This window comes from Scylla paramamosain, chromosome 12, assembly GCF_035594125.1.
Source record: "Scylla paramamosain isolate STU-SP2022 chromosome 12, ASM3559412v1, whole genome shotgun sequence".
Taxonomy (NCBI): domain Eukaryota; kingdom Metazoa; phylum Arthropoda; class Malacostraca; order Decapoda; family Portunidae; genus Scylla; species Scylla paramamosain.
In genome coordinates this window covers 15,715,448-15,728,225 of record NC_087162.1, presented here as the reverse complement: position 1 = coordinate 15,728,225, position 12,778 = coordinate 15,715,448, and the positions used below count along the sequence as shown (strand labels likewise).

Here is a 12,778-nt window from a genome sequence, read left to right as displayed (position 1 = left end):
TACTGAAGATAATTTTCCAGTCGATCAATCATACAGTGCAAGACGCAAAAGTTTGGTAAAGCATTCTCGTCAAGACGCCACAGAATCTAAATCGCCCAGCTCTCTTGGTTCCTCAATTTCTCTTTGGGAGCAACATTGTGAGCGAGCTTTTTTTGTCCATCTTTTTTTTCACCCATTTTTCCCAGAGACCGTTCGTTCTTCTTTACACAGAAATAGCCAGACACTTTTCTTCACCCGGAACTTTAGTGTCTGGAGTGTCCTGTTTTCTCATGTCGATGGTGCAACAGTTAACAACGACAGCTTTCAAGACCAGATGAGACTTGCTTAGACTGTAATCCTCAACTGATACATCATTGTGTTCTCATAAAGGCAAGGGTGAAGTTAGTGGCATACGCTATAGCTGCGTGTAGCCTTGGGGCTCATCTTCGCCTCATTGGCTTCTGAACATGTCGTAATATTAAATTCTTCTGATTGATTTTATGAAACGTCGCGACTGTTTTCCTTGAATAGTTGTTGAAGTAGCGGTCGTTCTTACAAAGTAACTACAAGGATGTCTCCACCGTCTGTCTACATTGTGTTGGATAGCAACGTATTACTTTATTTTACAGCTCTGCATACCTATCGCTGATGACATAAGGGCAAAAGACAATGAGAAGATTGGAAAAAAGCCGGTTAATCTGAACAAGGCGGCTCATGAATACTTGAAAACTTACCATCAGCCATCATCATCTTTCAATTTATTCAACTTCATTTATAAATTGTGCTCTTACGAAGTTTGTTGTGGTATGCAACCTTCTCCGTGAACCAGTTTTTTGCTTACTTCAATTTTAGATCAGAATTTGCCCAGATTATAACCATTCGTAAGACCTGTTCTCTGAATAAACAAACAAAATGAGCCTTTCTTTCAACATAACGTACTTAAAAACACTTGCGTTAGACCACTGAACCAGGGAATGCCGGCGCTGCAATCTTTCCTGGTTAGGTAAGTTTTTTCTTTCTTTCCACGGATCATCCAAGTCATCCTTTTTTTTTTCCGCTGACTATCGATGTCCATTCCATATAACCTGCATCTGACCTCACCCACAACTTTAGTCTCCTGGTGGCTGTCTACTGGTCAGCCTCCTCCGCTCCGTCCACACTGTGATCATTTATATAAGTGAATATCAAAACGTATACATACAAGCCTATCGACGAAAGTATTATTTGTAAGTCTCTACTCAGCGCACTGCAGTACAGTAGACGGAGACAACGCCCTCGCTTCTACTGCCTCTTTGGATTAATGGTGTACCTTATCTCAGACAGCTTCATAAAGGCCATCAAATCAGTTGCTGTATGTTCTTTCTCCGTCATTTACGTGTCCATTTATGTTCCTTTGTTTTGTTATGACAATCGAATGCAACTCCAACCGCAATTGTGACATTATCCTGTGTGTGTGTGTGTGTGTGTGTGTGATTCTACCTACGGTCGTCTGCCGTTACCCTATGGTCGTCAGCCGTTACCCTACGGAAAGAGCTCAGAGCTCATAGTGACCGATCTTTGAGTAGGACTGAGACCACTTACGCACCACACACCGGGACAACGAGGTCACAACCCCTCGGGTTGTGTACCTACTTGCTGCTAGGTGAACAGGGGCTACACATTAAAAGGCTCGCCCATTTGCCTCGCCGCTCCCGGGATTCGAACCGGGATTCGAATTGAGATTCTTATTATGCGGTGTGTGTTTGTGTGTGTGTGTGTGTGTTATATATATATATATATATATATATATATATATATATATATATATATATATATATATATATATATATATATATATATATATATATATATATATATATATATATATATATATATATATATATATATATATATATATATATATATACAATACAATACTGAGCTGTACAAAAACGCTATCGTCATTTTCACTTTCGCCTTTAATGTTGTTACATATCTTTTTTCAAACACTACGCAGGTTGCATTGCCAAGCAAAAAAGATCAATCTTTTATGCGTCTTTGGAAATCCATAAAGAGTTAACCATTTTTTTTTTTTTTTTTGTACCAGTACACCAAAGCTGCTCTCCTGATGCTTCTCTTTCTCGCTACTCAGACGGAAGGAGCGACCGCGGCGAGAGAGAAACCTGATCACTTGGAGAAGGATTTCCTGAGTCAGTGAGCGGTTCGAAGACGGTCAGTGTGGAAGCTCTCTCTCTCTCTCTCTCTCTCTCTCTCTGTGTGTGTGTGTGTGTGTGTGTGTGTGTGTGTGAATTGCGGAATATATGCGTTGCGGTGTATGGCGCAACTCTACACATTAATTATGAGAGCAGCCCTCGCCTCACCATAACCCTAACCTTCAGGTAGTGTACTGAGGACATCCACGTCTCACACCTTCCACCCGCCCGCCACCTTTGTCCTTGACAGTTATCTTATTGTTGCTGATCTTAGAATGAAAAAAAAAACTGTGTTGCAGCCCAAGCGTTTCTTATTAGGCTGAGGGAGAGAGAGAGAGAGAGAGAGAGAGAGAGAGAGAGAGAGAGAGAGAGAGAAAGAGAGAGAAACTGAACCGTAATTAATTATACGGAACCATGTTACTGCAATATATACACATGCAATAACCAATTTATTCTTAAGATGAGCTCTCTCTCTCTCTCTCTCTCTCTCTCTCTCTCTCTCTCTCTCTCTCTCTCTCTCTCTCTCTCTCTGTCTCTCTCTCTCTCTCTCTCAATAGATCAACACACGTTACGCCACAACCTGAAAGCACTGATTAAACAATGACTACATAGCCAAACAGTAGAACTTTCTCCCCCGACGCAGGAAACACAATGACGAAACAAAAGTGCCGGCCACTTGATTTACTCTCACCACCAGTACAGCCTCACCGCTTGCCTTCTCTCGTCTATTACTGTCTTTGCGATCATGACTCCTGGGTGAGTTTCTGTACCGCACTCACGTGGAAGATTGATAGGTGAGCAGTACTCGTCTGTATTGCAACGATGATTCCCGTGGATATGCAACAATTCACAACACTAGAAGCAAAATGTATGTCATCTACAAGAAAGAAAGGCATTAGAAAGAATAGATTTTGTAATTTCCAGCGAGTATAGTGTTTTGAAGTGGCTGTAGAACAAGGAAAGCTGTCTCAGAATGGTTAGTAATTAAGGAAAGATGTGCGAATTAGAAGTGAAAGGGTTAACTTGGTGTTACAAGCAACTTCTTAACCTCATGAATTCATCTATTGCTAGTGTAAATAAGTAAATGAGATACAGTCGCGGTGGTTGAGTATTTGGTTTGTAACTCTCATTACAAGGAGTATCATCTGTGATTTGTAAGAATCGTGCAATGATGTCTGCGTAAAGTATAATGCAGGTGATACCGTAGTAGTGAAAGTGTTAACTAAGTCTTATGGAAGGTACTCGGGTGTGTGTGTGTGTGTGTGTGTGTGTGTGTGTGTGTACAGAGCGCTTTCTCTCAGTAACCCTTATGCGAGGACTTCGTCTTGGTTTATATTATTGTTATTATTATTATTATTATCATTATTATTATTATTATTATTATTGTTATTATTATTATTATTATTGTTGTTGTTGTTGTTGTTTTTATTGTTGTTGTTGTTGTTTTTATTATTGTTGTTGTTGTTGTTGCTGTTGTTGTTGTTGCTGTTGTTGTTGTTGTTTTCGTTGTTGTTGTTGTTACTGTTATCATCGTCATCATCATCACCATCACCATCATCGTTGTCATCGTTACTTGCAGCTTCTGTGCCACCAGTCCTCCCCAGCGCTGCCTTGCCGCTGCCACGCCGGCCGTCAGTTGCTGAGTGTTGAGGGAGGCGAGTCTTGCACCTCCCGCAGCCTGAGAAAGTCATGCGTTCACTGACAAAGCGAACTTAAATTAATGTTTCCCAATCAAGTCTCCGAAATGAAGTATAGAGTACTTCCAGGCAATAGCATATTTCATAATAATCACAGACATCGCAAGGACAGAGAGGCTGTGCTGCAGTATGTGAGTGGGTGTGGCGTGGCCAGGAGTGTGACATAACACGCAGTAGGTGAACACGCGGCGCGGGTTCCGTCACCCCTACAGATCACGTGATGTAAGCCGCGGAGCAGCGAGGCGGCGGCACCGTTTTCATACAATGGCCTTCGCCGCTCGTGACTGGCTCGCCGCTTCACCGTACTCGCTCGGCCCCGTGTCAGATAAAGCATTGCAGTTGTCTGGAGTAGTAATCTCAAGTGAGAACACTGCTTCTTGGGGTGTGTGAGGTTCTGAAGTGTCCATACTACAGAAGTGTCCGAACTTCCGTATTCTTAAACGCGTTGGCGTCTTAGGTTACCTACTTTTTACAGGCTCCAGTGGAAATTTTTGCAAAGTTTAAAAAGAATTCTGCATCATTAGTAAGAAAATCTCCCGTGGTAAATTTAACTAAACACCGCTGTAGCCTTTGAAAAGTGGTCCTTGTGAGAGAACAGTGTTCAAGAACATGTGCCCTTGTTTTGTGAGTAGTGAAAAAGTTGCATTGAGATTTACAAAGTGTACTGAACTCGGTGATCATCTGGCTACCCTCTCCCCCCTCCGCCTGAATGAAAGAACAAACAGTAATTGGTGCTAAGCGTACCGGGAAGTGTGTGGTGCCATTAGCAACCGTTGAGTTGTGGCTTGCGATCATTGAACGAAACTCGCAAACTAGACCTGACACGCGCTCACGAGTGAGAACCTGAGTGTGTTCAGGGGAAGCATCGCGAGTTACCTGGAGGACAACATCATTTTTTTTTTCCGGATTCGTATGAAATTTAGTGTGCATATGTGTTTGTATGTTAATCATAAAATCCCAAAGTTTCATTAAGGTACTATCATCAGTTTGAGAGAGAGAGAGAGAGAGAGAGAGAGAGAGAGAGAGAGAGAGAGAGAGAGAGAGAGAGAGAGAGAGAGAGAGAGAGAGAGAGAGAGAAACCATTCCGAAAATGGCAAAATAGAACATTCTCATTTTCCCTCTTTCTCAATTTCTCGACTATTTCCTAAGGTGAGTCGTCTCAATGCATGTACAGTACCACAAGCATCCACAAGACAGTCATAATGAAAGTCATAGCTACCATGGTACTGAAAGAAATGCTCCCCACCCCAAAAAAAAAAAAATCGCTTTTCCAACATGCTCCCAACGTTGTTTAGTTTATAGAAAGAGAAAGGGAATAATAAGAGACAGGTGGAGTACTAGTTATTCAGAATTACTCTTAACCGAAAAGTAAAGGGGTATTCTTATTGGCTTCAGCAGTGCACACGATAATTATTATAAAAATGAGACGAGAATTCTGACAACCAAAACATTACCAACATCCTCTGGAGTTAAGAATGACACTTGCAGACGAGGAGTAAATATAAGTGTGATAATTTCATTCAACGTTCAAGTTGAGTTCTGATCCATCGTGGGTCGAGTTAATGGTGACAGAACAGAGTGTGAGGTACGCGGATGCCCCGCCCACCCAGTGCCCGAGCGTCAAGTCCCTCCCCCGCAGCGCGCGTCCTCCAGGAGAGGGAGAGGGACCTCTTTGCTTCCTTGTCGTCAGAGAGAGAGAGAGAGAGAGAGAGAGAGATCATATGCAGGAATGTATTAATAAGACATCAAGGTCAAGTGGAATTATCGTGCTCTTGAGAATGATCTGTGCATGCCTCTCGTGCCCCTCGCGTGTGATCATTGAAGTGGAACTTTGAGGCTTAGGAAGTGCCTGTGTTTGGTGCAGTGTTCCGTGAGGAGAAAGGATCCTGTCTTGAGAAAGTTCTCCGTTGTAATGGGGGTACGAAAATAAACAGCATGAGAATTCTAGGAAAGAATCAACACTGAACTTTCATTTCGCTCTTTCTTTTCCCCTCCCTCCTTCCAGCCCTCGTATATGAATATTTACACTCTTTAGTGAGCGTCGTGTTGTACCGTAGTCATGTGTCTTCTAGTCATGTATTTTGTAACTATGTGTTTTTTTTTTCTTACGTGCTGACCTGCGAACTACAGATATTACAAGCTAGTGTGAACGGGCCTAGTATCATCGCATTGCGCACTGTTTTCCAATATGAGTCCAAGAAAAAAATATATCGTACGTGTGTCTGCTCGTGAATCTAATTAATCATTGTTGCTGGCCAGGCACGTGAACCTCGCCACTGATCACACTGGAGAGAAATGTTGCCTCTTCTCATACCAGACACACATACTGTTTAAACATAATGTCCAGATCCAAGATTACGATCTTTAACAATCCTCATTTGCAACACACACACACACACACACACACACACACATAGAGCTAGGCGCCCAGGAGTGACTCAAATCATCGCGACTTCAGGGGGGTGTTGTAAAATCCATAATCCCATGTTAGATTGCCTATGTTCAACTCGTATTTCCTCCCTTATTTATTGACCAATTTCTTTAATTTAAAAAGCATTTTAATCAGGAAGGATAGGAGAACAATGTCTGCTATCGTTTTTTCTTGTACAATAGTAAAAAAAAATTTGTTCGATGAAAAAAAAATAAAAATTTAACTTTCAAATATTTGTCAAAAATCAAAATCAACTCCAAACAAAAATTTCGATAGCAGACTTTGTTCGCCTCTTATAGTTTCATAAGCTGCAATAGCACATGTATGTGTAACACGAATAACAACGGAGGAGATCATTTTTATATGCCAAAATCCGCCATTTTGAGATATCGCATTATAAAAGTTTAAGGGGTGACTATAATTCATCTATTGCAGCTAGGGACTTGAAATTCACAATATATATATATATATATATATATATATATATATATATATATATATATATATATATATATATATATATATATATATATATATATATATATATATATATATATATATATATATATATATATATATATATATATATATATATATATATATATATATATATATATATATATATATATATGTTGGAAAAGCAGACATAGTTTCATTTATATATATATATATATATATATATATATATATATATATATATATATATATATATATATATATATATATATATATTGCAAAAGCAGACATAGTTTCATTTAGTTAATCCGATTAGCTTTGTACATAGGCCTAGAGCGATTCATGATTTCACGCTTAATTAGCGGGGGAGGAATGGGGTGGAAAACCATTTTTGTTATATTTCGCCATATTTCAGAGTAAAAACCAGTGTTTAACTGTTTAAAATAAATAGAATATTAATTCTAAAGATTTTTTATGCAGATAAATTGATTATTTACTGGATTTATGAAAAAATATATATAATTTATTTTTTTTGAAAATATATATATAAGAAAAATAGTTAGTCCTAAAATTTCGTGCTCTCTAATGTTGTACGGATTGAGAAAACCATAATTTTTTTATAGTTGTCTAAAGAAAAACGAGTATGTCAGAAAAATATGGGAAAAAGGGAAAGAAAAAAAAAAAAGAAACTTATCATACATGTCTCGCGGCGGGCGAAACCGTGGAATTTCATTGCAGAAGACCTCATTACATACATAAGGGGAATTTTCTTTTTTTTTTTATCAAAACGTTACATATATCAAAAGAAACGGGAAGAAATGCAGAAAATTATTAAAAGAAAAAAAATTCAGGTCCGGATCGTACAACCCCCCCTCAATGGTCACGACAGTTTAGCAATGAAGTGTGCATGAGTTACAATGGAACACCGAACATGTGCCATTTAGGTGGCTGTGTTTCACTCATGCTCGATGTTCTATTGTAACACATGTTTGATTTCTAAACCGGTCGCTGCCACTAAGGACACAAGAAAAAAAAAAATCTATCTCACATAAACTGGCGAAGGGAAGCCCTTCCCGTGGAAGGGCAGGGGTATGGCATAGCCTGTCCTTCAAAGCCTGAGATTGGCTGTTGGAAAGCGGGTATTAGTTTGGATTTATGTTGATCACCAAGGTGTGAGCTAAGTGATAAACTGCTGGTAATCCTCACACACACACACACACACACACACCGCGTAGTGTAGTGGTTAGCACGCTCGGCTCACAACCAAGAAAGCCCGGGTTCGAATCCCGGGCGGGGCGAGGGAAATGGGCGAGCCTCTTAATGTGTGGCCCCTGTTCACCTATCAGCAAGAAGGTACGGTATGTAACCCGAAGGGCTGTGACCTCGCTGTCCCGGTGTGTGGTGTGTAAGTGGTCTCGGTCCTACCTAAAGATCGGTCACTATGAGCTCTGAGCTCTTTCCGTAGGATAATGAGACGACTGTAGGTGAATCACATGCACGCACACACACACACATACATTCTCTCTCTCTCTCTCTCTCTCTCTCTGTAACATTCCTATATGAAATACTTCCGTTCAAAATTTGGTCTGAAGACCAACACGTTATTGTCAGGTGTACCGTGTGCGAACTTGAGCCCTCTTATCCGTCTCCCCTCCCCACCTTTCTCTGACCATCTATCTACACCATCCATTCTCATCATTAGCTATACACACACGCGCGCGCGCAGACAAGAGAGAGATAAGGAAGGGTTACTAATATTCATGGGGTCACCAACTTTTAATTTGTCAGTTTGGTACAGACTGATTTGCACTAATGACTCTTCTTAATTTTTGATACACGTGTTTCTGTTTTCTTGTTTCATGACACAGTCGCATGACTTTGCATTCCTTAAAGTATAATGATGTTTAATTACATTGCATATGATACTATAAATTAAAGCAAATCATTTGGACCTTAATCGAACAGTTAGCGTCGCGGTGGTGGCTATAATGGCTAGGCCAGGACCAAGCTCTGCGCGGTGACCTCTGCCCCCCCACTCACCTATTTCTCCTGCCTTGTATTTCACCACTTTCTATTGCCTTCTACCTCGTAATATACTTGTGATTCTTACATCTAGTTTTGACCAATTAATTCATGGTGATATTATGTTGCTTTACGTGAAGTTTACGACTGTATTTGAGGAAATATGAGCAAAATAGTGAGGTGTTGTCAAATGACCCATTTCCCATTACCTTCTGACCAGTTCTTGGTCGCCAGTTTATATGAGATGCGCACGAAGCCTATGTCAGGTAATACTGATGGCAGCAGTGCTTCCCGTGATGTAATGCATAACATTATCAATACGAAATTACCTTTATCTGCAGACCATACATATTAATATTAACACAGACTCCGAGGTAGAAAGATAAGAAAAGAGGGGATCGAAGGGAATGTCGTTTCAGTAGCTCTCAAAAAAGTAATAAATAAATAAATAAATAAATAAAAAATCGCAGTCAGTGTGGTGTGTCAATACGGCACGGTGACAAAACCCTCACTTCACAAAACATACCCTCCCCACAGCACCACTGTGGAGGAGGTCGGCGAGTCCTCGGCATTTTTTTCTAAGCCGCCCCTCACAATGAGCGGTGCCAGGACGCGTCAGGCAGCCAGATAGTCACAGCCAGCCCATCGCGCTGGTGGACGCTCACTCATCCCCCAGCTCCCGTCCTGCACACAGCCTGCAAGCCTTCCCGCCACACCACCAGTAGTCCTGCACATAGCCTGCCGACTTGCCACGCCACCAGCAGTCCCGGCCAGCAACAATTAAGTGGTCTATCGTGTGAATGATAACAGTGAACACTTACCACAATGGGTCTCGAGACAGAGATGTCAAAAATTGAAGGGTCACTTCAAGGTCACGTCAACTCGGCATTCGTCACCACTTCGGGGGACGAGGTCACTCCCGCAGCCCTTGAGGGAAGAGAACCCGTCACTACCTCACCCCAGACAGGAAAAGAGGCAGCTCGTGCCGGAGGGAAGACGAGCGGCGTGCGAGCAGACCACAGCAAACCTGAAGCAAAAGATGCTGACTTAAAGAAAAACAAAGGCCAAGGATCATCTCCTCCTCTCAGGAATCAGGTAACATTGTGCACACACGAGCGCGCGCTCTTTTTCTCAATTTTCCTTTTTCCATATTTTGTCCCCTTGTCCTCCTTCATGGGTGAAAGAGAGAATTAAAAATAAAAATCGCTCACGTAATCACAGCTTTCAAAAATAACAAATTCAGGTTACATAACTGAGACAACTTCTCATAAGGGAAAATTTTACATTTCATATATTATCAATTAATTATTTAATTAATTAAATAACTCATCTTATTATTTGTTTACTTATGTAATTTATTATATTAATTTTACCATATCTATTTATTTTCTTTCATATGTGTGTGTGTGTGTGTGTGTGTGTGTGTGTGTGTGTGTGTGTGTGTGTGTGTGTGTTATTGTGACCCGTCATATTCTGCCAGAACCAGGTAGCCGGACTCAGTCACACAGTTGTTTCTTACAGTTAATTTCTTTCACACTGTCAGTGAAGTTAACAGTCAGCATGTGCTGACATAAAAAAAAAATCAAAAGTTGAAAGTAAGCAGTTAGTTTAATAACGACAGAAAAAAATATTTCAGCTAAAACAAGCGATGTGGGCGTCCTTCACCAAAGGTTAATTTAAAGCAGGAAGTAATCAGCTCAGCAAAGGATGCAACGTCAACAAGATATCATCTTTCTGTTTAACGGTGTGTTCTTCAGAATTTCTGGTGGGATTAGATGTGTGTGTGTGTGTGTGTGTGTGTGTGTGTGTGTGTGTGTAAAGAGAGAGAGAGAGAGAGAGAGAGAGAGAGAGAGTCTCATAAAAGTTTTCTGCGTTCCTTCCTTGGTGGGCGCGTGGGACAGGTGGCATACGCGGCGCTGGCTGCCATGACACACGCAGCCATCGGCACCATGCTTGGTCTGCCCGGCGTGATCCTGCCGCAGCTCACTGATCCAACCTCACACGACCTGTTCCTCAACACTTCCCAGGTGGCGCTCTTCGGTAAGCTCCCAGTGCACTACAGCCTCTACTTGACAACTGATCTGAGGTTAAGAAGGGTATCCACTCGGGTTAACTGTTCCCAAATGCCACAATCAAGCCCTTCATTAAGAAACACCGTCCTAGCCCTGATAGACTAAGGAAACCAGGTGTAAAAAGAAAATAAATTGGATGCCGAGGGAGGAATGTAGGAATATTCACTAAGATTCGGCTTTCATCTTCCCTGGCAGGCAGTCTGATCCACGTGGGCGCCATGGCGGGTTCCCTGGTGGGTGGCGGCCTTAGTGTTTATCTGGGGCAGCGCGTCACTCTCCTGATTGTGATGCCCTTCTGCTTGGTGCTGTGGCTCGGCATGGCCTTCACCTCAACTGTGTGGATCTTGCAGCTGATGCGCGCCCTTCTGGGAGTGGTGCAGGGCTTCATCGGAACCACAGCGGGTAACTACCTGGTGGAGATAACACATTCCAGCTTACGGGGATGCCTCATACCTTTCCTGGACATATGGAGGCAGTTTGGGATCTTACTGGTGTATGCTGTGGGCTCCTTTCATCTGACGTGGCGTGAGGTAATGTTGGTGTGTGGTTGCGTTAGTACTGTGCCAACTTTCATTGCTCTTCTGTTTCTCCCTAACTCACCGCGATGGTTAGTGACTCGGGGCCGCGAACAGGAGGCGTACAAGGCCCTGGTCTTCCTGAGAGGTCCTCAGTATAACTCCAAGATAGAGCTGCAATCAGTCGTGGACCACTTTCAAGAGGAGGCCACCAAAAAGAAGAGCGCGATGGAGCAGCTGAGACAAATGGGGGAACCCAACATCTTGTACAGACTAACGTTCATAATCATCTTGACGGTTTTCCTACAGTTCACCGGCAACATTCCCATCGTCACGTACAGCATTCCAATATTCCAGGCGGCCAACTCGTCTATGAATTCGTACGGCTGCTTGGTGTCCATCGCATGCCTCCGAGTCGCGGGCATCCTGGTCTACATGCTGGTGGCGGAGCGCTTGGGTCGCAGGGTGCTGGTAATAACGTCCAGCCTAATCTGCACCGTCTCCCTCCTGCTTCTCGGTGTGTACTTCTTCCTGCAGAGCTCAGGGACAGACGTCTCCGCTATCACGTGGCTGCCGCTCTTCTCGCTCCTGGTGTACATGCCCTTTGTCGTCATCCTCGAGTCAATAATCTCCATAATGAGATCGGAAGTTTTCTCAAACTCCATCCGTGCAATGGCCGTGTCTTTGATGTCTGTTGTCTTCTTCTTGACCATGTTCTTGTCCACGCAACTGTTCCCCATCATGACGGAGACCATGATGGAGCAAGGCGTGTTCTGGACTTACGCCCTCTCGTGCCTCCTCATGGCCCTCACGACTGCAGTGCTGCTGCCCGAGACTCGCGGCCTCACCCTGGAGGAAGTGGACCACGTGTTCAAGTACGGTAAGAAAGTTGTGTTGCCCATCCCGTGCGTCTACGATAAAGTGCGGATAAGCGAATAGTTGCGTTGATGCTCCATGACTCTTTTACATCCGAGATGGAGAGTGACGAGTATATTGTGATCCAATTTGCCTCATGAATGAGCTCAAGTCATTTCTGCGAGGCGACAATTATTGATTAGAGGCACTATGTATAACCAAACACCACACGAGATAGACACACTCAAAAAAAGTACAGTCACACACTGAGCACGATAAAAACTGACGCCAAGAACGGATCCATTCATAACAGGTTACTCATGTTTTTATCCATGCTTGTGTTTAGTGCAGCTGCACCTGCATTAATCAGGTAAGCGATACTCGTAAATGAAGCAATAGGATTTGAGCTGCCACAGTAACGCTTCATGTACTCGTAGCACAAGCGGAACAAGTCGAACAAGCTTACCAAACCTGTCGAGATTACCGGGTTGTTCAGTGTGAAACTCATCGGACACCACTGTAACGATACTTTTTTTTTTTTTTTGAGTGTGTACATCGA

General features: G+C 42.4%; 1 protein-coding gene across 1 annotated transcript in view; it reads left to right on the top strand.

Moving 5' to 3' along the window:
* Nucleotides 1–7,154: 7,154 nt before the first annotated feature.
* LOC135105747 (facilitated trehalose transporter Tret1-like) overlaps nt 7,155–12,778 on the top strand; it is a 6,899-nt gene continuing 1,275 nt past the window's right edge. Inside the window, exons 1-3 of the mRNA XM_064014205.1 lie at nt 7,155–9,872; nt 10,679–10,817; nt 11,045–12,778. The exon at nt 11,045–12,778 is cut by the window's right edge and continues 1,275 nt beyond it. Of these exons, the coding sequence (XP_063870275.1) occupies nt 9,603–9,872; nt 10,679–10,817; nt 11,045–12,303 (1,668 nt within the window). The 5' untranslated portion in view covers nt 7,155–9,602 and the 3' untranslated portion in view covers nt 12,304–12,778. The remainder of the gene's footprint in view (nt 9,873–10,678; nt 10,818–11,044) is intronic.